This window comes from Dendrobium catenatum, unplaced genomic scaffold (assembly GCF_001605985.2).
Source record: "Dendrobium catenatum unplaced genomic scaffold, ASM160598v2 fragScaff_scaffold_621, whole genome shotgun sequence".
Taxonomy (NCBI): domain Eukaryota; kingdom Viridiplantae; phylum Streptophyta; class Magnoliopsida; order Asparagales; family Orchidaceae; genus Dendrobium; species Dendrobium catenatum.
In genome coordinates this window covers 4,450,780-4,475,483 of record NW_021319083.1, presented here as the reverse complement: position 1 = coordinate 4,475,483, position 24,704 = coordinate 4,450,780, and the positions used below count along the sequence as shown (strand labels likewise).

The 24,704-nt window shown below is 33.7% G+C and overlaps 3 protein-coding genes across 3 annotated transcripts; 2 read left to right on the top strand and 1 right to left on the bottom strand.

Annotated features, from left to right (window-relative positions):
* Positions 1 to 741: 741 nt before the first annotated feature.
* LOC110102758 (translationally-controlled tumor protein homolog) lies at positions 742 to 6,064 on the top strand. Its single transcript, XM_020831221.2, has 5 exons — positions 742 to 896; positions 5,087 to 5,160; positions 5,292 to 5,420; positions 5,526 to 5,683; positions 5,790 to 6,064. Exons 1-5 carry the CDS (start codon positions 869 to 871, stop codon positions 5,905 to 5,907), a joined length of 507 nt encoding a protein of 168 aa, XP_020686880.1. The 5' UTR covers positions 742 to 868; the 3' UTR covers positions 5,908 to 6,064.
* Positions 6,065 to 9,557: 3,493 nt separating this feature from the next.
* LOC114578360 (translationally-controlled tumor protein homolog) lies at positions 9,558 to 10,396 on the top strand. Its single transcript, XM_028695342.1, has 3 exons — positions 9,558 to 9,674; positions 9,780 to 9,937; positions 10,044 to 10,396. The coding sequence occupies exons 1-3, from the start codon at positions 9,558 to 9,560 to the stop codon at positions 10,159 to 10,161; spliced, it is 393 nt and encodes a 130-aa protein (XP_028551175.1). The 3' UTR covers positions 10,162 to 10,396.
* Positions 10,397 to 13,857: 3,461 nt separating this feature from the next.
* LOC110102759 (universal stress protein A-like protein) lies at positions 13,858 to 17,628 on the bottom strand. The gene is made up of 3 exons (XM_020831223.2): positions 17,471 to 17,628; positions 14,945 to 15,066; positions 13,858 to 14,220 (listed from the first exon to the last, which is right to left on the bottom strand). Exons 1-3 carry the CDS (start codon positions 17,573 to 17,575, stop codon positions 14,133 to 14,135), a joined length of 315 nt encoding a protein of 104 aa, XP_020686882.1. The 5' UTR covers positions 17,576 to 17,628; the 3' UTR covers positions 13,858 to 14,132.
* Between the last annotated feature and the right edge of the window lie 7,076 nt (positions 17,629 to 24,704).

Below are 24,704 nucleotides of genomic sequence, written 5' to 3'. Positions count from 1 at the left end.
TAAATGATATATTTGTATATTTTTTGAGAGCTCATTATAATTTTTTCGCAAAATTTTGTAGAAATCCATCAAATAATACACAAAAGTCGCACACAACCATTTAATATTTTTGTAACATCTCAATGCCTTAACTGAACTTGAAATTGAGATATATTGGGCTTGTGGGAGCTTGTTTTGTTTATAAGTAGCAAAACTCACATGATATTCTACACCTTTCCCTTCAAAATATTAGTAAGTTTCTAATTATAATTATAGGTACTTGATTTATATCATTTTGAGCTTAAATCTTGATGAAATTCTCATATCCACACAATTATATGAGAGACTTAGAGTGCGCACAAACATATCTATATATATACATTTAATTAATTAATTTGATTTACATGTTAATAAAGTCAATTTGTTTGATTCTAATAGTTAGAAAGCTAAATCATTAAATTACTTATAAAATCAAATTAAAATTTAATTTGGTTCAGTCATAAATGAAATAAAATATAATTAATTTTAATAATAAATATAAAATTTATTCATCTTAAAATAAAAAAATAATATTAATATTCTTTTTATTAAATATTAATTAAAAAGATTCCAACCTAAAATTTCTCCAATCAGCTTTCCTTACACGCTAATTTGCAGCACAATTAGGCTTGTTAGCTTTAATTAGCCTGCGTGATGATGAGATCAGACGGTCTTAAGAGAGCACGACATATCCTCCGAGGTGTCAAGCACTAGTACTACTATATATAGCCGGTCTACTGCTGTCGTCTCCTTCTCTCGCTCTAGCGCCTCCTAATAAACCCTAGAGCTTTTTTGCTCTCATCGGCTGTTCAGAAATTTAGGATTTGCGTGGAAATTCATCGAAAGAACCATGTTGGTCTACCAGGATATCCTCTCGGGTAAACTTATTGTTCTAGTTCTTCGGTTTTGCTTGTTTTTTCTTGACTTTAATCAGCTGGGGTTTGAGATTTGTCTTTTTGGTTCATGAATCCTGCATGGATCGTTGTGATCAATATGATGTTTATTGAATAAATATCTACTTGTATGATATATGCAAGAGCGTCGAAGGATTAGATGCTTTTTGAGAAGGCGTTATTGATTTGTTTTGTAATTCCGTGGTCTTTTTTTGCAATTTCTAGATCTCTTCGATACAAGGGTTTACGTCAACTTTATTTTCTCGAAAAATCTAGCCGTGAAGTTTCACTGTCCTTGTACGTTGTGGTTGTAGTTTTCTTAATCTAGGGTTAGCTGATGATCTTTTTGGATCGAACTGTGTAAAGTCTAAACTATTATGAGAAGTGTAGGGTAATTTTTTTTTCTCTTGGGGGGTTGGGGGGTGGGGTGGGTGGCATGTGGAAAATGTTGAATCTAGGTTGACATAATCACTTTTTTGCTCATATATGGCAATCTTATGAGCCCATCTTTTCCGTTCTATTTGTGTCTTACTGTGAAGCTGTATACGTTCTAATCATTGAGCACAGCTGCTTTTCATTCTGGTACAATTTTGTAGTGAGATAATCCTGATGTATTCCCTTCTTGGATCCTCAGATGTATGTTTGACTCTGTGTAAACCTCTAGATGGATTGTTCCATATTTGGTATTTTATGGGAGGATCTTTGGTGACAGTGGTGGCCGCATTTTGTTTACACTTAAAAGTTTTTTATTGAGTGGAAGATTTCAGTATTGCTTGCTTTGTTTTAGTGAATATTATAGTGCAACATTCTTCCTATTAAGGCCTGAGCAGGTATCTTAGAGCAAATATTGAAACTTGAAATTGTTGTGTCAATAACTTTTAAAGATAATATTTGGTATGCACACATGCTTTTTGTAGTTCTTCATATTCATCTGATTCTTTGGTTTCTTTTCATCATCTGAATTATAAAAGTCTGCTGATTCATCTAGAATTGTAGAACTTGTAGTGGTAGTTTGCTATTTTGGCTCAGATTGAAAATTGGCTGTACCTTACTTTTGATGATACATTATTCGGCTTGGACCAAGTTGTTGCCCCATTAGATTTGTAAATGTGTGGAATGAGCTAGTGAATAATGGTTGGGCAAATAGAAGTACACATGGAGGAGTTTTTAAGTAGTTTGCTTGATCATTGATTAACATCCATAGCTTTCCATTCACTTTTAAAGAAATAGGCAAAAACACATTGACTCGGAAGAAAGATTTCTATAAAAAATGAACTTATGGAACATTTTACTCAAGATTGTTGATTAGGATCAATTTCCTTTGTCATCTTGGAGTCTTGATTGGTAGAACATTGTTTAGTTCGACTTGGAGAGTAAGAAAGTGTTGGAATGTGGTGGTATCATGGGGTCCATTATCAGAAAAATAAGGTGCAATGATATACAAGGAGGATTGAAGAATTAAAAGTGGAGTTTGAGGATTGAGATACCTAAGCAGCACAACTAGAAAATTGCACAATTTTTTTTTAATTTATCTAGTGTAGTTTTAAAAATAGAACAAACACATTCTAAGCATCAAGTAGTGGGCGCTGGTATTGCAATTGCATCAACTTATTACTTGAAAGCAGATAATGGAAGTATAGTTACGTATGCATTATAAGGAGAGTTGAAGAATTCAAATGTGGAGAATTGAAGTGTTCCAAAGTAGAGTTTGAGTATTGAGATACATGAACATCACAACTAGCAAATTGCACACGAGTCCTCAATGTGTTGAGTGGTGCGTTAAAAACAGAACAAATAACTTATTTCAAGGAGACCCGAAGAATTCAAAAGTGGAGCTGAAGAATTCAAAGGATTCCTCAATGTATTAAGATAAGCGATCATCACGAATAGGAATTTGCTCACAATTTTTGAATTTGTCGAGCGTTGTGTTAAAAATGGAACAAATGCTATATTAGCAATAAGTAATGAGTACCATTACTGCAGTTGCATCAACTTATTATTTGAGAGCAAATATTTATTAGTTAAATCCAGTTACATATGCAAACAAATAGTTGAGATATAAGTGAAGGTGATTGGATCTTGGCGGTGTGAATAAAATTCTAAAGGTAATCATTCGCATTGTGGCATGAAGAGACCATGCATCTTTGAAGAGGAATTTAATGGTAGTCTATTGAATATTGCTTGGCAAGGCTGTCTTAAGAATATGAATGATGGAAAAAATGAGAAAATATTATTGGTATGCCAAAGCTAGTACTTTGTTTCTTTAGTAACTCTCTTGATGTCCTCATTGATTGCACTATGTACCTTCTTTTGTGGTATAATTAATATAAGTTTTGAAGCCATTGTGCCCTATGCCACCCTAGTATGCCAAGTATTTAGGTGAAGTGCACCAATTGAATTTCAGCCTTGTGCGTTGTTATGTGATGTGTGAGAACCCATGCCTTAACCGTGCCTTAATTGTTGTTGAATATTGTACCTATTACCCAACAACTCCGTACAACAGAACAACTTGACAAAAGATGTCGGTTGGCCATAATTTTGATTAACTTAGCTATGATCAACTAAATTTAATTTGTTCTAAGGGCTTCGTTTCTTAGAGTTAGGAAACATGTATTTAAAAACAATGAGCTTACTGAATTTTAAGAATGGGTTGAATGTAGTTATAAATTAATATGGTTTTTAAGTTCTACAAATATTGTTAAAATACCCCGTTATTTATTATTTAAATTTTTAATTTTCATAGTGAAAAATGAAGTCACGTCTTTTCTATTTACGTGCAACCAAATTAGCTTTAAATGAACGAGCTACATGCAAATGATCACTTTTGAGGCTAAGAATAGTGATAATAATAAATCTAAATATATTCATTTTATAATAGACTTGGTATTAAGGAGATGATTAAAGGAGATTTATAAAATGCACAAGACAGATCTATGCTTTGATCAAGAAATGTACATTAGAAGCAAAGATAATAGGATTTTATTTAAATCTAAGATATCCTATAAATATTTTATACCATTTTGATAATGGGATTTTATTGAAATCATAATGAATACTAATGAGGTATAGTATATATTAATTATTAAAATTAAAAATTGAAATTGAGTTAGCTTTGAAGAAGGCGAATAAGTGTAAGACATCTAGTTCATATGATATATTTGTTAAGATTTTAAGAATTATTGGGGATTTATAGTTGCTAATTTTAAGAATTATGGGGGATTTGGTTAGCAAATATTTTTAATGAAATTTTTAGACTAATTAGATGACAAATGAGTGAAGAAGCATTTTGAAGACAATATTTAAAAATAAAGACGATGTTTAACAGAAAAAAAGATATTAAGATAAATATGTGACAAAATGAAGGATAAATTAAGAAATGATTAAGTCAAAAAATCGCTTGGTGTAATATCTAATGAAGATTAGGTGAATTTCTGTAGATTTAGGTTGTTTGGAAGTTGAAAGAGGAAGTGTATATCTGACATGTTTGCATCAAAATTTTGATGTTGACAAAATTTGGGTGTGTAGACTTGATATGATGAAGAAATGGAAGTTAAACGTACAATCGGTTTAGTTGATAAAGATCTTGATAGTTTTTGTCGACTCTTGCATCCTAATACTTGTTTACATCACAATTTTGATTTAGTACTTACTATTCCCTAAAAAAAGTACACCCTTAGCTAAAATAAAACTTCATCGAGCTTAATAAGCAATATAACTGTGATGTTATTGATTTAAAATTTATGTAATGAGTACCAAAAAATTATTGGGAGAATTATGCGGCTGATCTCTCAATTTAGACAACAATTGGATTTTGAGTAAATTTGAATTTAATTTAATGTTAACTATTGTGATAATGTGATTTTCTACACCAATCATATTGCGAATTAAGACAACTTGTTTTAATTAGTTGATCAAAAGAATGATATATAATGTTAGAACAACAACACCAACCCATCTGAACGTAAGGGTATTTTCCTTGTCAAGCCAGTGATTTAGTCCAAGTGTCCCTCGAAGGTTCCGTAGTCGGATGTACCTGTTTACTAATATTTCATTATTTTTCTCTTTGCTTTGGTTTCTTCCTTTTTAGAAGTTTTTTTTTAACGGTTTTCAAATTGTTTTGTTTTGTTCTTTCTCACCCGAATTCTTAATTGAAATTTATTTTTCAAACTCTGCAGGTGATGAGCTCCTGTCAGACTCATTCCCAGCTACAGAAATTGAAAATGGCATGCTGTTGGAAGTTCAAGGAAAGGTGTGAAAAAGATTTATTGGTTAATCTGTCAATCTATTACATATTTGTTTGCTTGCCTTTGATTACGTGGAATTTTCTGGCCAAGCCTAGAATCACTCACTATACTATCGTTTATGGACAATTTCGAGCAGTGGGTAGTCCAAGGTGCTATAACTGTTGATATTGGCGCAAACCCTTCAGCTGATGGCGCTGATGAAGGTGAGGGTGTAGATGACCAAGCTATTAAGGTGGTCGATATTGTTGACACCTTCCGTCTTCAGGTTTGTTTTTCTTGGTTGATACCTTAGGCCTTAAGCTGTTTTCCCTTCAACTTCAAAGCTAAAATTGCAATATTTGTTTTTTAACTGTCCACTTTATTTCAATAGGAGCAACCTGCTTTCGATAAGAAGCAGTTTGTCACCTTTATGAAACGCTATATCAAGAACCTAACACCCAAATTGGACGCGGAGAAGCAAAACTTATTCAAGAAACATATCGAGTCTGCCACTAAATTTCTGCTTTCAAAGCTCAGCGACTTGCAATTGTAAGCACGCGCATATTTGAATACATCCTATGTTTCTTGCTTAAAACTTTCTGCTATAATTGTCTTGAGACAATTTGTGTGCAAAATATTGATTTTCGTTTGGCAGCTTCGTGGGTGAAAGCATGCATGATGATGGAGGTTTGGTCTTCGCCTACTACAAGGAAGGTGCTACTGATCCAACATTCTTATACTTTGCTTATGGACTAAAGGAGATCAAATGCTGAATGATTGTCTTTCACCTCTCCTGTGTTGTTGTAGGTCCCGTCTTTATATTTATTTGATGTTGCTTTTGGAAATTTTGTTTTGACTTTTGACGTCGATTGTTTGGATATGATGCACTCATTTTTGTCTTTTAAACTCGTAATTGTGTGCTTTTGCGGTTTTGTGTTGTTTGTGCTGTTCTTAATTCAAAATATTTGCTATAATTAATAACAAATAAAGTTAAAGCAGCATTTGCAAATTCTTGTTTTTGAGAAGGCTGGATTAGGAATTAGCTGTAAATGTCTCGGTCTATTGGATGTTGAATGAACCATCAAATTACAATCCTTGTGTAGTTATGTAAGTGGATCTGTGGAGTTTGTTTTGCCTTATTTAGCGACAGAGGTTATTAACACCAAACAAGAGCATTTGCACGCAAATTACTAGCCGATAATGTGAAGATTTTCTACGAAACTTCGAAGCACTGATAGAGTTCCTGTTTTTTATGAAGTTTTCTTAAAATATTGATATGTTTATTTAGTTATTTTTTATAGTGATGATAGTAATTTGTACAATGCATTATATATATATATATATATATTATTTAATTGTTTATTGTGCTCTAGTCCTAAATGAAATCGAAAATTAATTTGATTTTCTTTGGTTTCTAATTATTATAAGATTTAAATAAATTTAAAATATTTAAATCAGATGAGTTTTTTTTTTTTTTTTTCATTTTTAAAGTTTAGCATATCGTGAGAGCTCAAGTAAGAAATGTGACTCTCTTGAATTTTTAAAAAGAGATATTCCATCGTTCAAGCCCAACGAAGAAATTGATCTTAAGAAAGAGTGCCTGCTACACAAGCTAATAAACCAACTAAAGAGCGGATTTGAGCCGGATAGTTATAATTCGAGACAAAGTGGGTTGATAGTTAAAATTATTCCCAAATTTCATAGCATTCCTTTCAAGCCAAATATTTTGAACAATGCATCAAACTAAGAGGAAGAAGAAATTCTTTTGCTTTTTATCCATATCTTGAAGCTCATATCAATGTGAATATAAACTTGAGAAAGGTTAGGCTTAAAAAGAAATGGAAAAGCCAAAGGAAAGGAATGATGCTTATAAGAATTTCAGAAGTATAATCACATTCAAAGAAAAGAAGGTTGATATTCTCAACACCACTAGACCAGAAAGAGCATTTGATATCAACAATAATATTGGAAATGCAAGGGTAGCTGAAGTTTTAAGCCCATCAATCTTAGCTAGTCAATATTTGATGGCATGGTGCTTATACCAAAAAATGCCATCATTTGCATATCAACAAAGATTTTCACCTCCTTTATAGCATTAGACGTGAGCTGGAAAGCCATTCAAGTTCACCAACTTACCATTTCCAATAAATTTAGAAAGAAAGACTTCCAAATGAGAGTTAATAGTAGCATATTACTCAGGGTATAGCCCAACTAATCCTTTTCCAGCACACCAAGGATTCCAAAACAAAGAGATGCTGGCACCATCATGCACGGGTCAAATGATAAACCCAAGATCGAGCCCGATTCTTCTATTTGAGTAGATAGGAAGCAACACGGCTCAAACTATCAAACAAGTACACGATCGTGGCGTCGACTGAGATATTTGTTTTAATATATCCATATTAGGCCTTCAAGGCCTATAATCAATGAAAATTCACCAATAAAAGCACAAAGCCTACTATGAACCCGATCCTCTGTCAGCAAATCGATTGAGTCGACATGGTTCAATTTATGAATGAAATAACCCATAAAGAACCCGATGATGGCCTTGTTGAACGTAGATCTCAGTCGGAAGGATTTTCAAATACTTAAAATGCTTCCCAAATACCTATGAAGATTCAAAATTCTAAAATTCATAATATTTAAAATCGAAATTCAACTATCAAATACTTAAAGCGTCATCTACCCTTCGCGATAGTTTGTTGAAGTGGACAAATTTAAATATCACTTCAGCTCACAAAGAGGTAATATTTGGTCGAGGATATCAATAGGATTCATTCTCAAACAGTCTCATGATAGCTAGGATGTGGAAAGTGTCTTCTAACCGGTAGTTTTGCCGTCAAATGGCACTGCAGGTAAACGGTTACGACCAGGGCCCTTTGAATCGGGTGGTTTGCTGCTAAATGACGTCACTAATTACGGTCATGACCAGAGCCTGCATGCTCCCCAATGATATTAAATCCTTGATATATTAATCAATAGGATATAATCGACAGGGCACAAAATCTTATGTTAGCTAAGGTGGATTCCAATTTATCCCCGTAGATAAATATTCATCCCATGTATACAAGGTACCCTTGGATGAAACAATTTATGGCTGCTGACAGGATCCTCCGGTCAGGTTGTTTCAACTACCTCCTCTGACTAAGTAGACTAGGGACCATGATGACCTGGGACGACAGAATCATGGGATCTTGATCGTGTCCATCATCCATTCCCCCACCATTCGCTTTAAGTGTAAGATGGTGAAATTTCAAATATCAACCCATGCTGCTATTATACACCAGATACTGCGTTTCTCTACGTATATATTTGACAATTAGCCTTACTCGAAAGTTCTCTCTCGTTATCGAGAGGGGTGATTAACTATAAGGGCTTGCGTCTTTTAGGAAACCAAAACTCACATCATAAAGTCCTCGCAAAATGAGGATGAAATCTTTCGGTAGTGTCTTATTTCAAGCCCAATCTATCTTCTGAAAATTTATCCCGGAACTTAATTCGTGAAAACTCCCCCAAAAGAGTGGAGTCTGGCGAGCGAATTTTCGGAGTCCATAGATGATTAGATACAACATGCTTTTGATAATGGCGAAAGATCTTACTTTTTAATACAAATTTTAAATAGTGGAAGGGTTTCAAAGGTTTTTTATAATGGGTGCTGACTTGATGTTGATGGTTCTTCTCCCTTATTTCCCTTTATTCAGTTTTCTCAAAAGCAATCCTACTGCTGCTTTCAGATGGAGTTAACTTTGTGAACATGATAACCTACTCTTTTTTCGTAAAAAGCCAAAAAGCTATCAGCATTTGATTCTTTCTTTCTTCAACTTTATTTTTTTTCGAAAAGCTATAATTTTTGCTAAAAGTATGCTTAAAATTTTATCATTTTGGTACCTACATATCACTGGCACATAATCTTTACTTAATGAGCCTATAAGAATTAAATTATGAAGCATTATGATGATTTTATTTCACATAGCACAATGAAAACAACTTAAACACAACTAAAATTAAAGTAACAAACATACCCTAAACATTCCATGCAGAAATGCTTGGATAAATCCAAGCATTTCATATTATTTTGATATAACATAAGATACTGGAGAAACTAGATTTACATTATTTGAAAACAAGATAGTTTCTATATTCTTCAAGTATTCTTCAAGTAGAACAATCAGTTAAAATTGTAGGAACTCAGTTCATCATCACTATGAAAAAGATCAGTTCTTGTGCTTGGGTTTCTTCATTATCATCACAGTGCAGTGTGCATGGTGAGCACAGTAGTCGCTCACACTTCCTAGCACAGTCCTGTACAGAAATGCCAGAGTTGCCATACAAGATGAATTAGTCAAGTCAAATGAGGTCAGCTTCAAGGCTCATTCCATGATGTTAACATATTAATTCTTTGATACTTGAAAATTTTGCGTTGATGTATCAAATGAGTGATAGAATCCAAGTTTTTTCAGCTGATGGCGCTGATGAAGGTGAGGGTGTAGATGACCAAGCTATTAAGGTGGTCGATATTGTTGACACCTTCCGTCTTCAGGTTTGTTTTTCTTGGTTGATACCTTAGGCCTTAAGCTGTTTTCCCTTCAACTTCAAAGCTAAAATTGCAATATTTGTTTTTTAACTGTCCACTTTATTTCAATAGGAGCAACCTGCTTTCGATAAGAAGCAGTTTGTCACCTTTATGAAACGCTATATCAAGAACCTAACACCCAAATTGGACGCGGAGAAGCAAAACTTATTCAAGAAACATATCGAGTCTGCCACTAAATTTTTGCTTTCAAAGCTCAGCGACTTGCAATTGTAAGCACGCGCTTATTTGAATACATCCTATGTTTCTTGCTTAAAACTTTCTGCTATAATTGTCTTGAGACAATTTGTGTGCAAAATATTGATTTTCGTTTGGCAGCTTCGTGGGTGAAAGCATGCATGATGATGGAGGTTTGGTCTTCGCTTACTACAAGGAAGGTGCCACTGATCCAACATTCTTATACTTTGCTTATGGACTAAAGGAGATCAAATGCTGAATGATTATCTTTCACCTCTCCTGTGTTGTTGTACGTCCCGTCTTTATATTTATTTGATGTTGCTTTTGGAAATTTTGTTTTGACTTTTGACGTTGATTGTTTGGATATGCCGCACTCATTTTTGTGTTTTGAACTCGTAATTGTGTGCTTATGCGGTTTCTGTGTTGTGTGCTGTTCTTAATTCAAAATATTAGCTATAATTAATAACAAATAAAGTTAAAGCAGCATTTGCAAATTCTTGTTTTCGAGAAGGCTGGATATGTTGAGTTTGTTTCGCCTTATTTAGCGACAGAGGTTATTAACACCAAGAGCATTTGCACGCAAATTACTAGCCGATAATGTGAAGATTTTCTACGAAACTTCGAAGTACTGATAGAGTTCCTGTTTTTGATGAAGTTTTCTTAAAATTTTGATATGTTTATTTAGTTATTTTTTATAGTGATGATAGTAATTTGTACAATGCATTATATATATATTGATTATTGTGCTCTAGTCCTAAATGAAATCGAAAATTAATTTGATTTTCTTTGGTTTCTAATTATTATAAGATTTAAATAAATTTAAAATATTTAAATCAGAAGAGTACTTTTTTTTTATCATTTTTAAAGTTTAGCATATCGTGAAAGCTCAAAGTAAGAAATGTGGTTCTCTTGAATTTTTAAAATTTTGTTTCGTTTAAATTTTGCGGCAGTATTTATTAGAAACTTTTAAGATCTTTAAGATCCCATAATGGGTTGGCTTTAGTTCATCGTGAAATTGCTACTTTAATTCTATCCAGGAAAGGCCAGTCTATACGAATAATCAGGCCCACCTAAGATTCTACTCATACTATATTAATACAAAATATTTTTACTCAAAAGTGAGCGTTCCTCCAGGAGAAGTTACTTCTTTGTGGATAAATTAAGGGCAGACCATTCATTACTACAAGAATATGATTATATTATCATATGAACATCAAAAGAGAAAAAAAGGGCTGAACTGAGAATGTATAAAAACGATACTTCAACATAGAAGTTGGACAAATTAAGAAAGGCATCCCAAAAACAGCCTTGCTTGGATGGTCTCTGGAGACCATCCATGAGATATAGGAGGTTGCTGCAAGACCCACCGCTGCTTAGTCCATGTGGTGGAGAATTGCTGGGCAAAGCCCAGGTGCCGGGTTCGAATCCTCTCGACGGTAGTGCCAGCCTTAATTGTCGGCTTGGGTAAATTGGCGTGGTTTGTCAAGGTAGACCGAGATTTTAATTGGCTTTTGGACAGTGTTTCCTCGTGTCAAAAAAAAAAAAAAAGAAAAAAAAAAGTTGCTGCAAGAATAATACTCGGTTGCCGGAGGGCTTTCCAAAGGCTATAAAATGATAGGTGGGGAGAGATCCCATTTATCATTGTCCAGCGGCCAAAGCCAATTCCAAAAAGAGATATTCCATCATTCAAGCCCAGCAAAGAAATCGATCTTAAGAAAGAGTGCCTTCTACACATGCTAATAAACCAACCAAAGAGCAGATTTGAGCTGGATAGCATTAGTGAGATTTCAAGACAAAGTGGTTTGATAGTTAACATTATTCCCAAATTTCATAGCATTCCTTTCAAGCCAAATATAGTAAACCATACATCAAACTAAGAGGAAGAAGAAATTCTGTTGCTTTTTATGATTTTATCCATATCTTGAAGCTCATCAATGTGAATGAAAACTTCTTAGGCCAAATAAAATACCTCCAATTAACCGATTCAGAGTTATAATAAAACTCAGATGAAATTTTTGAGCCTTGGTTTAGAGAGACCAAGCCAAAAAATGCCATCATTTGAATATCAACAAAGATTTTCACCTCCTTTATAGCATTAGACGTGAGCTGGAAAGCCATCCAAGTTCACCAACTTACCATTTCCAATAAATTTAGAAAGAAAGACTTCCAAATGAGAGTTAATGTTAGCATATTACTCAGGGTATAGCCCAACTAATCCTTTTCCAGCACACCAGGGTTTCCAAAACAAAGAGAAGCGGCCACTATCATGCGCGGGTCAAATGATAAACCCAAGTTCGAGCCCGATCCTTCTATTTGAGTAGATAGGAGGCAACACGGCTCAAACTATCAAACAAGTACACGATCGTGGCGTCGACTGAGATATTTGTTTTAATACATCCATATTAAGACCTATAATAAATGGAAATTTACCAATAAAAGTACAAGCCTACTATGAACTCGATCATATGTCAGCAAATCGATAGAGTCGACAGAGTTCAATCCATGAATGAAATAACCCATAAATACCTCGATGATGGCCGTGTTGAACGTAGATCTCAGTTGGAGGGGTCCTCAAACACTTAAAATGCTTCCCAAATACCTATGAAGATTCAAAATTCTAAAATTCATTATAATTAAAATCAAAATTCAACTAATTCAACTATCAAATACTTAAAGCATCATCTACCCTCCGCGATAGTTTGTTGAAATGGACAAATTTAAATATCACTTCAGCTCACAAAGAGTAATATCTGATCGAGGATATCACTAGTATTCATTCTCAAATAGTCTCCTGATAGCAAGGATGTGGCAAATGTCCTCTAACCGGTGGTTTTGCCATCAAATGGCACCGCAAGTAATCGGTTATGACTAAGGCCCTTTGAATCGGGTGGTTTGCTGCTAAATGATGTCACTAATTACGGTCATGGCTAGATCCTGCATGCTCCCCAATGATACTAATTACTAAATCCTTGAGATATTAATCAATAGGATATAATCGACAGGGCACAAAACCTTATGTTAGCTAAGGTGGATTCAAATTTATCTTCGTAGATAAATATTCACCCCATGTATACAAGGTACCCTTGGATGAAACAATTTATGGCTGCTGACAAGGATCCTCCGATCAGGTTGGTTCAACTACCTCCTCTGACTAAGTAGACTAGGGACCATGATGACCCGGGATGACAGAATCATGAGATTTTGATCGGGTCCATCATCATTCCCCCACCATCTGTTTTAAGTGCAAGATGGTAAAATTTCAAAATTTCAAATATCAACCCATGCTGCTACTATACACCAGATACAGTGTTTCTCTACGTATATGTTTGACGATTAGCCTTACTCGAAAGTTATCTCTCGTTATCGAGAGGGGTGATTAACTATAGGGGCTTGCGTCTATTAGGAAACCAAAACTCAGATCATAAAATCCTCGCAAAATGAGGATGAAATCTCTTGGCAGCGTCTTATTTCAAGTCCAATCTATCTTCTGAAAATTTATCCTGGAACTTAATTCGTTAACACTCCCCCAAAAGAAGGAATCCGGGGAGCGTTTCGGAGCCCACACATGACTATATACAACATGCTTTTGATAATGGCGAAAGATCTTACTTTTTATTACAAATTTTAAATAGTGGAAGGGTTTCAAAGGTTTTTTATAATGGGTGCTGACTTGATGTTGATGGTTCTTCTCCCTTATTTCCCTTTATTCAGATTTCTCAAAAGCAATCCTATTACTACTTTCAGATGGAGTTAACTTTGTCAACATGATAACCTACTCTTTTTTCGGAAAAAAAAAAAAAAAGTTTGCTATCAGCATTTGATTCTTTCTTTCTTCAACTTTATTTTTTTTCGAAAAGCTATAATTTTTGCTAAAAGTATGCTTAAAATTTTATCATTTTGGTACCTACATATCACTGGCACATAATCTTTACTTAATGAGCATATAAGAATTAAATTATGAAGCATTATGATGATTTTATTTCACATAGCACAATGAAAACAACTTAAACACAACTAAAATTTAAGTAACAAACATACCCTAAACATTCCATGCAGAAATGCTTGGATAAATCCAAGCATTTCATATTATTTTGATATAACATAAGATACTGGAGAAACTAGATTTACATTATTTGAAAACAAGATAGTTTCTATATTCTTCAAGTATTCTTCAAGTAGAACAATCAGTTAAAATTGTAGGAACTCAGTTCATCATCACTATGAAAAAGATCAGTTCTTGTGCTTGGGTTTCTTCATTATCATCACAGTGCAGTGTGCATGGTGAGCACAGTAGTCGCTCACACTTCCTAGCACAGTCCTGTACAGAAATGCCAGAGTTGCCATACAAGATGAATTAGTCAAGTCAAATGAGGTCAGCTTCAAGGCTCATTCCATGATGTTAACATATTAATTCTTTGATACTTGAAAATTTTGCGTTGATGTATCAAATGAGTGATAGAATCCAAGTTTTTTCTTCATGGTTTTGTAGTAAAGATTTGCATCGGGCTTCTTGTGCGATAGAAAAGTCCCCGTCAAACTTAAGGGAAAATTTTATAAGATGGTGGTGAGACCTGCAATGCTTTATGGTGCTGAATGTTGGTCTTCAAAAGAGAAGCGTAATGCTAAGCTAAGTGTTGCAGAGATGAGGATGCTTAGGTGGATGAGCGGCTTTACCCTTAGATACAGGATACGAAATGTGCATATACATGAAAAGGTTGGAGCAGCTACAGTGGAAGATAAGATTAGAGAGAGTCGCCTTAGATGGTTTGGTCACATTAAACGGAGGTCTTCCGATGACCCGGTTAGAAAAGTTGAGGTATTAAATTTGACTTATTTTAAGAAAGGTAGAGGTAGACATAAAAAGACTTGGTTAGAAAATATAGAAATGATCTTTTTCTATTAGATTTAAATGAGAATTTGGTTTTTAACATGACACAATGACGAAAAAGAATTCATGTAGCTGACCCAACGTAATGGGACAAAGATTTGATGTTGTTGTTGTTATTGTTTTGTAGTAAATATTTGCATAAGAACTTTTATACCTTTTTACAACTCCATAGCCATGGCTTCCCACAACAAGCACATCTGCATGATATCTTTCCACAGCATCACAGAGAACATTCCTTGGATCCCCTTGCACTACCTCGTAAGCAACATCAATCACCTTTTCATGATCAATACATTGACAGAGTTAGTAATGAAAGAAAATTAATGGCTTTAATAACACAAATAACACTGACATAGGCATTCTGTATTATGAATGTTTTGTTGCTGAGCTCAAAGCGAAAAAGAAGTCTTCATGTGCCATCTAAATTACCTATTTATCTTTCTATCCATCTACATACATAAACAGGCAACCATACATACATATACATTCCATGTATGCATATACATCTCCACATAAACATGCTAAATATATATGCATCAATATCAAACAGAGCTGTCTCATCATTCAATTTTTACCAAAAGGAGAACAGATCATCTAAGAAGGAATTCACTCTCTTCCCTTTGTCACACTTAAGCTTTGTTTGGGATGACTTTCTTGCTGCTTCTTAAAACAACTTTTTAGTACAAAATTTTTAATTTTGTATTGAAAAGCAGCTTTTAGAAGCAGTAAGAAAGCCGTCCCAAACAAAGTCTTAGGCTTCGTTTGGGACGGCTTTCTTCCTGCTTCTTAAAACGGCTTTCTAGTTAAAAAGTTAAAATTTTTGCACTAGAAAGCCGCCTTAAGAAGCAGTAAGAAATCCGTCCCAAACGAAGTCTTAGCCTTCGTTTGAGGTAGTTTTCTTATACTTCTTAAAGCAGTTTTTTAATACAAAAATTAAAAAGTTGTTTTAAGAAGCAGTAAGAATCAATAATTAGAGAATTTGAAGGCTTTTGTAGGGTTTAAAATTAATGTTGATTTCTAACTACATTCATTCTAATAATACAATTAGCACTTTCATCATTTTTTAAATCATGTTTTCTAATTTCAAGCAATCAAATGAACGCTAAGTAAAACTATTTCTCACTTCAAACTTCTCTCCATATTTTCACTGTACCAACTTAACTATATTAAATTATCACTACTAAATTCTAAACCCTAAATAATAAATTCTAAACCTTAAAATCTAAACCCTAAACAATAATCTGATTGCAAACAAAGAATAATTTATAGAACAATCCATATAATCTGTTGCTAGTATCTTATGCATATGAACCAAATTTTAGAACCTATTGCGCCCTTAGATTCAAAGTTTCAGGTTTCATTTTGGACAGTTTTTTACTATTGAGTTTTCACTGTTTTTAATCAATTTTTTTTAAAAAAAATGTTTTTGAAAGAGATAAGATAGTCATCCCAAACGAAGCGTTAATTTGAGTAATCATAATATTTAGAAACCCATGAATGAGCAATGACTACAAAATAGCGTAAGATTGGCTAATCCTTTGCAAATCTACATCATCATCATTATTATCTTTGTCTCAATTAATTGTAATTAACTTTATCAATTCTCATTTTCTATTGATTTTTGTTGAGTGCTTATTGAGTCATTAAATGTATTGCTAATAAATCATTTTGGGAAAGTTTTATGTCTTTAAAAACATGTTTAGTTTGTGTTTTTAAACTAATATTGTTTTATTTTAGAAAAAAAAATATTTCTTTCTTTCAGAAACACTTGGGGGCTTTTTGGTTGCAGGATTTAGGCTGGATCTGAGACGGATTTGAGAGAAAACCAGCCAAATGGCCTAAAATGCAAAACCAAATATCGCAGCAAATGAAAGCCGCCGTAGACGAAAAATTCTGCCTTTTCGCGCTAAATCATGGATTTCCGAAATCCTGCTTTTTGCCGGATTTACGAAATCCGTTAGCTGGAGAGGAAGGGTCTGCTCATCAAATCCGTTCTATAGTCAAACTGTTACACGGGATTTAATAGGATTTATCATGAATGTTACCAAACAGTTTTCAGGATTTAGGCCCCTCAGGATTTCTAAAATCCGAATTTAGCAGATTTATGAAATCCTACTTAAGTCAAATCTTGGGTGCTACCAAACAACCCCTTAAAGTAACTTTTAGGTGTTTTTTCATATGTTTTTTTTTTTTTTTTTTTTTTTTTCATTTTTTGAAAATGAAAATCAACTTGGCTAGTGAGTTGCCGTCACCAGCCGCGTCCTGTCATTGCTTGCACCTCTACCAGCCATCGCTACCGTCCATCGCTTGTAATTATTGACAACTACTACCAGGTTTGCTACTGCCGCCATCGTCCGCCACTCCAATGACCACTACTATTATCGCCCGCCTATAAACTGAATGTCTAAATCAACCGACTACCCTATTGCACAAAAATGCTTTATGAAACACTTGATTAGAATCACTTAATTACATAGATAACAAAAGCATATATAAATATATTTTAGCACCTTTCCCATGCATTAACTATTCATTAACAACTCCTTGCTTATATTATATTAGCAAAGTAAGCACCATATTATTAACTATGTAGTTGAGCATATTCAGATCTGCTTAAAGAGATTTATCAATTCATCATAATATACTAAACATGATGAACTTAAGAAATTCATAGACTTACCGAATTAGCAACACAGATCTCCTTAGCCTTGTCAATCACTTCATTGGAAATTCTCATTAATTCTGATTCTACTTTGGGAAGAACAGCAGCAGCTCCTGCATTCATGCACACAAAAAAAAAATCCTCTTAAATATAAAATTTTCATTTCAGGAAAAAGAAAAAATCAAAATTAAAAGTCGCTTTGTTTTGTTGAAATCTAATCGTGATTTAGGCTTCGTTTCGAGATAGTTTTAGATCACCATTTTTCTCTATTTTTAAGTGATTTTTTAATTAAAAAGTGGCAAGAAAGTCATCCCAAGCAAAGCCGACAACTTCTGATCATTATTTTTTCAATGTTTTTAAAATATTTTTGTACTAAAAATTATTTTAGAAAGCAGATAAGAGTTGTTCCACGCTTCTTTTGGGATAGTTTTTAGCCAGTGCTTTCAACAAAATTTTATGCTAAAAAAATTAGCGTAAAAAGAAGTAAAAAACAGTTCCAAACTAAGCCTTAGTATTTTGGTTTTGATTTCTTCTTCTAATAATAAAAAATTTAAAAATTATATTTAAATCTTATTTTAAGTATTAAAAAAAAAATCATATTGTCTGAATAGGGCAACAACAAATCACTTTAGTGGGTTTGATAGATAAAACTCCCATCAATAAATTTTTTGATTAAGCATCCCCTAAATATATTAATATGGTGTTTATATGCATATTATAAAATTATTATGAATTTATATATGTAACACTTAAATATCGATTTTTATTAAAATAGAATCTAAATCTTTATATATCATAAAAAATATCATCATATTCATTTTTTTTAAATGAAATACATCTTTAAGCACTAAAATATTATATAAATAAATATAAAATTTTGGTATTATATATATAAATATAATTATTTTATATATATATCTAAAATGTTAGCTTAATATCTTAGTGAACTATCAACCATTGGATTCTAATCTGATGAATGAAACAAGCCACTCATACATCGAGCTAACTCGAGCTCATCTCATTTAGGCATCAATTTATAATTCAGTCGAGAGTCGACTGGATAATCATTTTTCTTGCCCCGCTATCGTCGAACCCCACCAACATTACCTTCTTTTCTGCGTCGCCGCCGGCGATCTCCTCAGCTTTCTCGGCCATCCGTCTGTTCTAGCTTTTCTTTTGCTCGTCTGGACGAATGGTAAGCTTCATGTAGGAAAGAACAGTTATATAGAGTAGTGTGATTAGGACCCCCAAAAGAAAAAGCCAAGCAATTGATATGATCAAAAAGAAAAAAAATAAGGCAATAATTAAGCAGTTTTTCTGATCATCAAATGCAAATACTAGTTTTTATTGATGATTTTGATTTTATGAAACAAAGTTTATATATTTTGCATGGTCCAACAATTTCTTTTGGTGAATATCATAGAAATAAATATATGTGAATAAATTTTAGACTTAATTTTAGACAACTTTCTTATTACTTTCTAAAGCAGTTTTTTAATATCAAAAATTTATTTCAAAAATTTTTATATTAAAAAATTAATTTAAAAAATAGTAAAAAAGCTATCCCAAATAAACCCATAGTTTAACTCACGTATATATATTTAAAATATAATTTTAGCTATTTTAATTAAAAAAAAAACATTATAGTTGGTGAAATGTGAGGATGACACACTCATGTTAGAACAAAAATTTCAGCTCTAATTTGGGCTTTGATCCATTTGGTCTGTTTGGTCTACCCATGTTTATTATATTAGTAGCGCCATTGAGTCAGTTGGGCTATTTGGTCAACTCAAATTTATGAGAAATTATTGTATGGAGATCAGATGTAGAATGTCATCCTTAGACCAATCATAATGCGTCACATCTGCGATATCGAGCAGTACCGAGCGAAAGGGTGACATGACACATTCTGGTTGGTCTCCAGACGGCGTTCGACATCCACACAGAATAATTAATGCACATTGTGTTAGCAATGTAATCGAGTCAATCTACTATTGATTCTAGGCTATTGCATTCACGAGTAAGTAAACTTAGGCTACAGTTAGCAATGTCACGAGTAAGTAAATTTATACTAAAAGCTACTTTAAGAAATAGTAAAAAATAGACATTTCTGGTTACAATACCAAGGCTTTATTTTGGGACGAATTTTTTACTGTTTCTTAAAGTAGCTTTTAGTATAAAAATTATAATCTTTGTACAGGTTGCGTCCATGAGTATTCGTGGCGGTAGAGAAATATAAAGTTTAACATCTTAGCATTGTACGAAAATCCGGCACGCAATCAAATAAGAGAGAGTGTATCATTTATATGAGACACCAATATTTTTATGTGGAAAACCCCTAAAAAGGGGAAAAAACCACGGGGCCTAGCCCAGTTTGAATGAATCCACTAGTATTTGCAGTTGATTACAAATGATGCCCTTCTTTGGGAGAAGACCTTAGCTTGATTTACATCTTATATAGTACACTACATAGTGAGAATACAAAGAGTCATTGTTTGACGTGTTCGTTTGGTCGGAAGGACCGTAGTCTATGGGCGGCGTAAGTTGAAAGGACCGTATTCGGTAGGCGACGGAGGTCGGTAGGATCGTAGTTGGTGGGCGATGTAACTCGGCGGGCGACATAGGTTGAAAGGACTATAGTCGGTGGGCGACGTAAGTCGACAAGGCCTAGTCGGCGGGCGACATAGGTTGAAAGGGCTGTAGTCGGTGGGCGACGTAAGTCGGCAGGACCGTAGTCGGCGGGCGATAAAAGTCAGAAGGATTTGTAGTCAGTGGGTGATGTAAGTCAGCAGGACCCGTAGTCGGCGGGCGACAGAGATTGGAAGGATTGTAGTCGACGGGCAACGTAAGTCAGAAGAACCGTAGTCAGCGGGCGTCGAAGGTTATAAAAATCATTGTCTGGTGACGGAGGTCGGAAGGACCGTGTCATGTAGAAGTCCAATAATGGACAAAAATCCAACATTGGATAGACGAAAATCTGACGACGGACAGAAGTCTGGCGTCGGGTAGAAATCTGGCGACGAGTGGAGGTCTGATGTCGGGTAGAAGTCCGACGTCAGTTAGCGGCCGAGGAGAAACCCCAACATCACTTGGAGGTCGGGTGAAGTTCCGGCGTCACTTGAAGGTCGGGCAGAATTTCAACATCACTTGGAAGGTCGAGCGGAATTCCGGCTTCATTTGGAAGTCGGGCAGAATTTTGGCGTCATTTGGGCAGAATTCTGGCGTCTCATGGAAGTCGGGCAAAATTCCGGCCTCACTTGGGAAAAATTCCGGTGGCGGTGGTCGAGAAGGAGTTTCTTCCCTCCTATCCTCCTTCCCTTCTCTTCTCCTTCTTGCTTGCCTCCTCTCAAGAGAAATGATGGGCTATTTATAGTTTTTTTAGGATTGCATGACTCGTAAATAGGAGGAGGATCAAGGGCAAAGGTGAAGTGGAATGGACGGACATCTGATATTGAATCCCTTGATTGTGGACCGTTCATTTGACATTTGAAGGTTTTAATGATATCAAAATTTGGCAATCTTGGGCTCGTTATATTTTTCTCATCGAGCCGCTCGATTCGACTATAAGAACTCGATGTTTTGAAACCGTTTGGTAACTCAAATTATGGTTCAAACGTTCCAACAGCGCTTCGAGTCCTTGATTTGGACTCATTTGGGCTCGAATTGAGTCGAATTTGGTGTTGTTGGGTTCATATTTCCGAGACGCTCAGTTTGACTATAAGTTTGCTAAAATCGGAGTTCAGATGATCCCATATTTAATTTTTGAAGTTTTCAACTTGACTTTTGCCTCAAGATTCATGCTCGATCAAGATATTTTTTGACGATATATCAGTACTAAAAATTTACTTTAAGAACCAGTAAGAAAACTGTCCCAAAGAAGCCCTAATTTCAAATGATGATTTACAACCCAACAAATAAATTTATTACAATCAATTCAAAAATCCAAATAATAAATATATTACAAACTACAACCTAATTTATATAAAATCTGAACACTTTAATCTACAACTCTATTCTTTAATTGTCCAATCTCAGTAGACATGCTTCTCTAGACCTCTTTATGCAAACCAAACATGAACCATATTTACAAAATCAGAATTATTTATCTGAAATAAAGATTCATAGCTTTTTCAATGCTTTCTAAACAACTTTTTTAGTAAAAAAAAAATTTAGTTGGAAAAAAATTTATATCCAAAAACTACATTAAAAAGCAGTAAGAAGCTGTCCCAAATGAACCCAAAGATTTAATAAATTGTTAAAAAAATGAGAAATAATCCAATTTATGATTATTACACACTTTGAAAATCAGTAAGAAAATTATTTTGAACTAAAATTTTTTTAACTAAAAATTATTTTAAAAAATAGTAAGAAATGATCTCAAATAAAGCCAAAGTTGACCTTAAATAACCATTAAAGCAACTATCCAACAAGCAACATTTACTTCCTCTCAATAGGAACAATTGAACAATAAAACAAGTGTCCAAAAAACAAGCTGAACACCAGCAAGGCAGCAACAGTAAGAGCACAACAAGTTAACATGAAAATAAAAAGGAAAACAATGCAATAAGAATCCAATAATAATCAATATTTTAAAAATCGGATATGATAGGTCAGTTCAATAGGTTGAACCGTGAATTGATCTGCCAAACAGTCTGATTCATTCTCAAAATCGATTTCACAAGGAACCAATCTAAACCGGTTCAAACCTCTGATTTGACTGACGAACCGGTCTGTCCGGCAAACCGGCCTGTCAACAAAAAGATAAGAAAATTAATTTAGTACGAGCACAATAGAATCCAACAACAAATTCCAACAATATAATTTGGCAAGCACTGAATAACTACAAGAGTTATGGAAACTTAAACACTTGGAGACTTGGATTTAAATATAAATAGTATAATCATAAGTTCATAACCATTGTAGTAGCATTATGCCATCCCAACTATTGAAAAAATTATTCTGTATGGACATCAGACACGTTTATAGACGAATCAGGATGCGCCACATTACTTTTTTATTGTGTATCGGTGTTGTGTACTGGATGGCTGACGAATTCTAATTTGCATATGTATGCCGTCCCGGTTCTCATACATAGGAGAATTGGTATTCTTAAAACATCACCATAGCCTTTTTCTAGTACTGAGCTATTGTACAATTCTTTGGATCCTGAAATATTGGGTTCTCAAGATTTGTCTTAGCACCTAAGGAAAAAAAATTTAATCTCTTCTACCCTTTATTTGATAGAAAAAACATTTTCTAAAAAAAAAAAAAAAAAACTTTTTTTAACATTTTTTTAAACATGTCTAAGGAGTTGTGATATAGTGAATGTTTTAAATTTATGAAATTTTATACTACAACGATGGAGGGTTGCATTAGTTAGTCAACTGTCATTATTAAACTTTTTGACTAAACATGATATGAATCTTTTAATAAAATGTGTTAATGCTTGGGCGTTACCTGAAATCGATGTATTGTATGGCTTGCATACAGTGAAAAGTGTGCAATGGCTGTTGCACTTGCACCCGGGTACCGTGTTAAATAGACAATGGTTCCTATATTATGAATGGAAGTGGGCAAATAAGTTATTCCATAAAACTAGAATTAGGATATGATATTGAAATATAAGTTCTCTTACATATAAATTAATATAATTAATAGATCTTATGATTTATAGAATGGTAAATATACTTTGCATTTAGGAAACTAAATGAGTTCGAGAGAAGGCTATGGAGATCATTGGCGGATTTAAGGGGGGGCCTAGGGGGGCTGCAAGCGAAACCAAATAAACGTTCGATCGAGCTACTCGTTGTCGGTTCGATTAAGGGCTTGTTTGCGATCGTTTAAATTAAAACTAAACAAACAAACTTGAAACAATAATTTTGAAAATACTACGATTTTCTTAAAATAAACAAAATTTGAACACTTATAATGCGTTCGGGCACCTCATTTTATGCCGCGAACAACAGCATTTGAAGGTTCGGTGAACAAGCTCGACATTAAGCTCGATAAACAACAGCTCGATCTCGTTGTTCGCAATTTTGAAACTCGTGGAATAAGCCTGAATGATAAAAATTAATATTTGACTAAAATTAATAAATAATAAATATATATTACCTTATGTTACATAGACAATTTGCTTTTATTATAAATGTGTTTGTTCATAGATATGTTTATGAACGTGTTTGTTTGATAGTTAAAAAAATTAGTTAATATGTTCGCGAACAAGCTCGAAAACCTAACGACACGTAAACATGAAACTGAACAGAACCGAACATGAACACTCCTTAATTTAAAATGAACCAAACATGAACACAAATGCTAAGCCCGAACAAACATGAACCAAACATGAACAAGCTGGTATTAAATGAACACAACATGAAACACTCACATACTCTGCTCGGCTCGTTCATTTGCAGCCCTACTAGGGGCGGGGCATGTGCCCCCCCTTCCCCTCCCCCTAGTGGCTGAAATGACTTTTTGTTTGCTCTCCCTCTCTCCACTCTCTCTCTCTCTCTCTCTCTCTCCCCTCTCTCTCTCTCCCCATTTACCATTTTTTCCTATTAAAGTGGCAACTTTTGTACTTGAACCTGTTCCTTCCTCTCTCTCTCTCTCTCTCTCTCTCTATCTATCTTAGCTATTTATTTTTTATTTTTGTTAGACCATCTTAATTTTCTTTCATTTATATTTATCTCTTTATTTATATATTTTTTCATTTTAATATTTTTCTTCACATTACTAGTTTTTTTAAATAAAAAAATTCATATTTTTTAAATTAATTTAAAATCTCCAAATTCTCTTTATAGAAAAAAAGTAATTAAAGTAAAACAAATTACACTAGAGAAAGAATTACAATATTTAAATTTAAATCCAGTAGCTTAAAATATACTTAATTTATAAAAAATATATTAATAAGATGCAGCTTTTTTATATTTTATTACTCATATTTTTTAATTATTTTTTTTATTTAAATTAGACATGAAACCTAAGTTAGAATATTAAAAAAATTGAAATTCTAATATACATTTCAAGCTCAAATAAAAAAACTTGACAGTATTTTCAAATTAAAAAATTGTGCCCCCGCATATAAATAATCCTGGCTCCGCCCACTGATGGAGATGGATAGTTATTGATTTAAACTATGATATTTATGATATGAGTCATATAAGAAATGGTGTATTGTGATTTTAGATTAGTGTTTGAAGGATGATGTTGTAGAAATTCATAGAAGTTGAAGATATAGTTATAACTTTAA

What these genes read in the sequence shown, in the direction of transcription:
- LOC110102758 (XM_020831221.2), top strand. Translation starts at nt 869, where the DNA reads ATGTTGGTCTACCAGGATATCCTCTCGG. An exon ending in TGTTGGAAGTTCAAGGAAAG is followed by an intron (nt 5,161 to 5,291) that starts GTGTGAAAAAGA and finishes AATTTCGAGCAG; the next exon opens with TGGGTAGTCCAAGGTGCTAT. An exon ending in TTGACACCTTCCGTCTTCAG is followed by an intron (nt 5,421 to 5,525) that starts GTTTGTTTTTCT and finishes TTATTTCAATAG; the next exon opens with GAGCAACCTGCTTTCGATAA.
- LOC114578360 (XM_028695342.1), top strand. Translation starts at nt 9,558, where the DNA reads ATGTATCAAATGAGTGATAGAATCCAAGTTTTTTCAGCTGATGGCGCT. An exon ending in TTGACACCTTCCGTCTTCAG is followed by an intron (nt 9,675 to 9,779) that starts GTTTGTTTTTCT and finishes TTATTTCAATAG; the next exon opens with GAGCAACCTGCTTTCGATAA. An exon ending in AAGCTCAGCGACTTGCAATT is followed by an intron (nt 9,938 to 10,043) that starts GTAAGCACGCGC and finishes TTCGTTTGGCAG; the next exon opens with CTTCGTGGGTGAAAGCATGC.
- LOC110102759 (XM_020831223.2), bottom strand. Translation starts at nt 17,575, where the DNA reads ATGAATGCAGGAGCTGCTGCTGTTCTTCCCAAAGTAGAATCAGAATTA. An exon ending in AGATCTGTGTTGCTAATTCG is followed by an intron (nt 15,067 to 17,470) that starts GTAAGTCTATGA and finishes GATCATGAAAAG; the next exon opens with GTGATTGATGTTGCTTACGA. An exon ending in GGCTATGGAGTTGTAAAAAG is followed by an intron (nt 14,221 to 14,944) that starts GTATAAAAGTTC and finishes ATTTCTGTACAG; the next exon opens with GACTGTGCTAGGAAGTGTGA.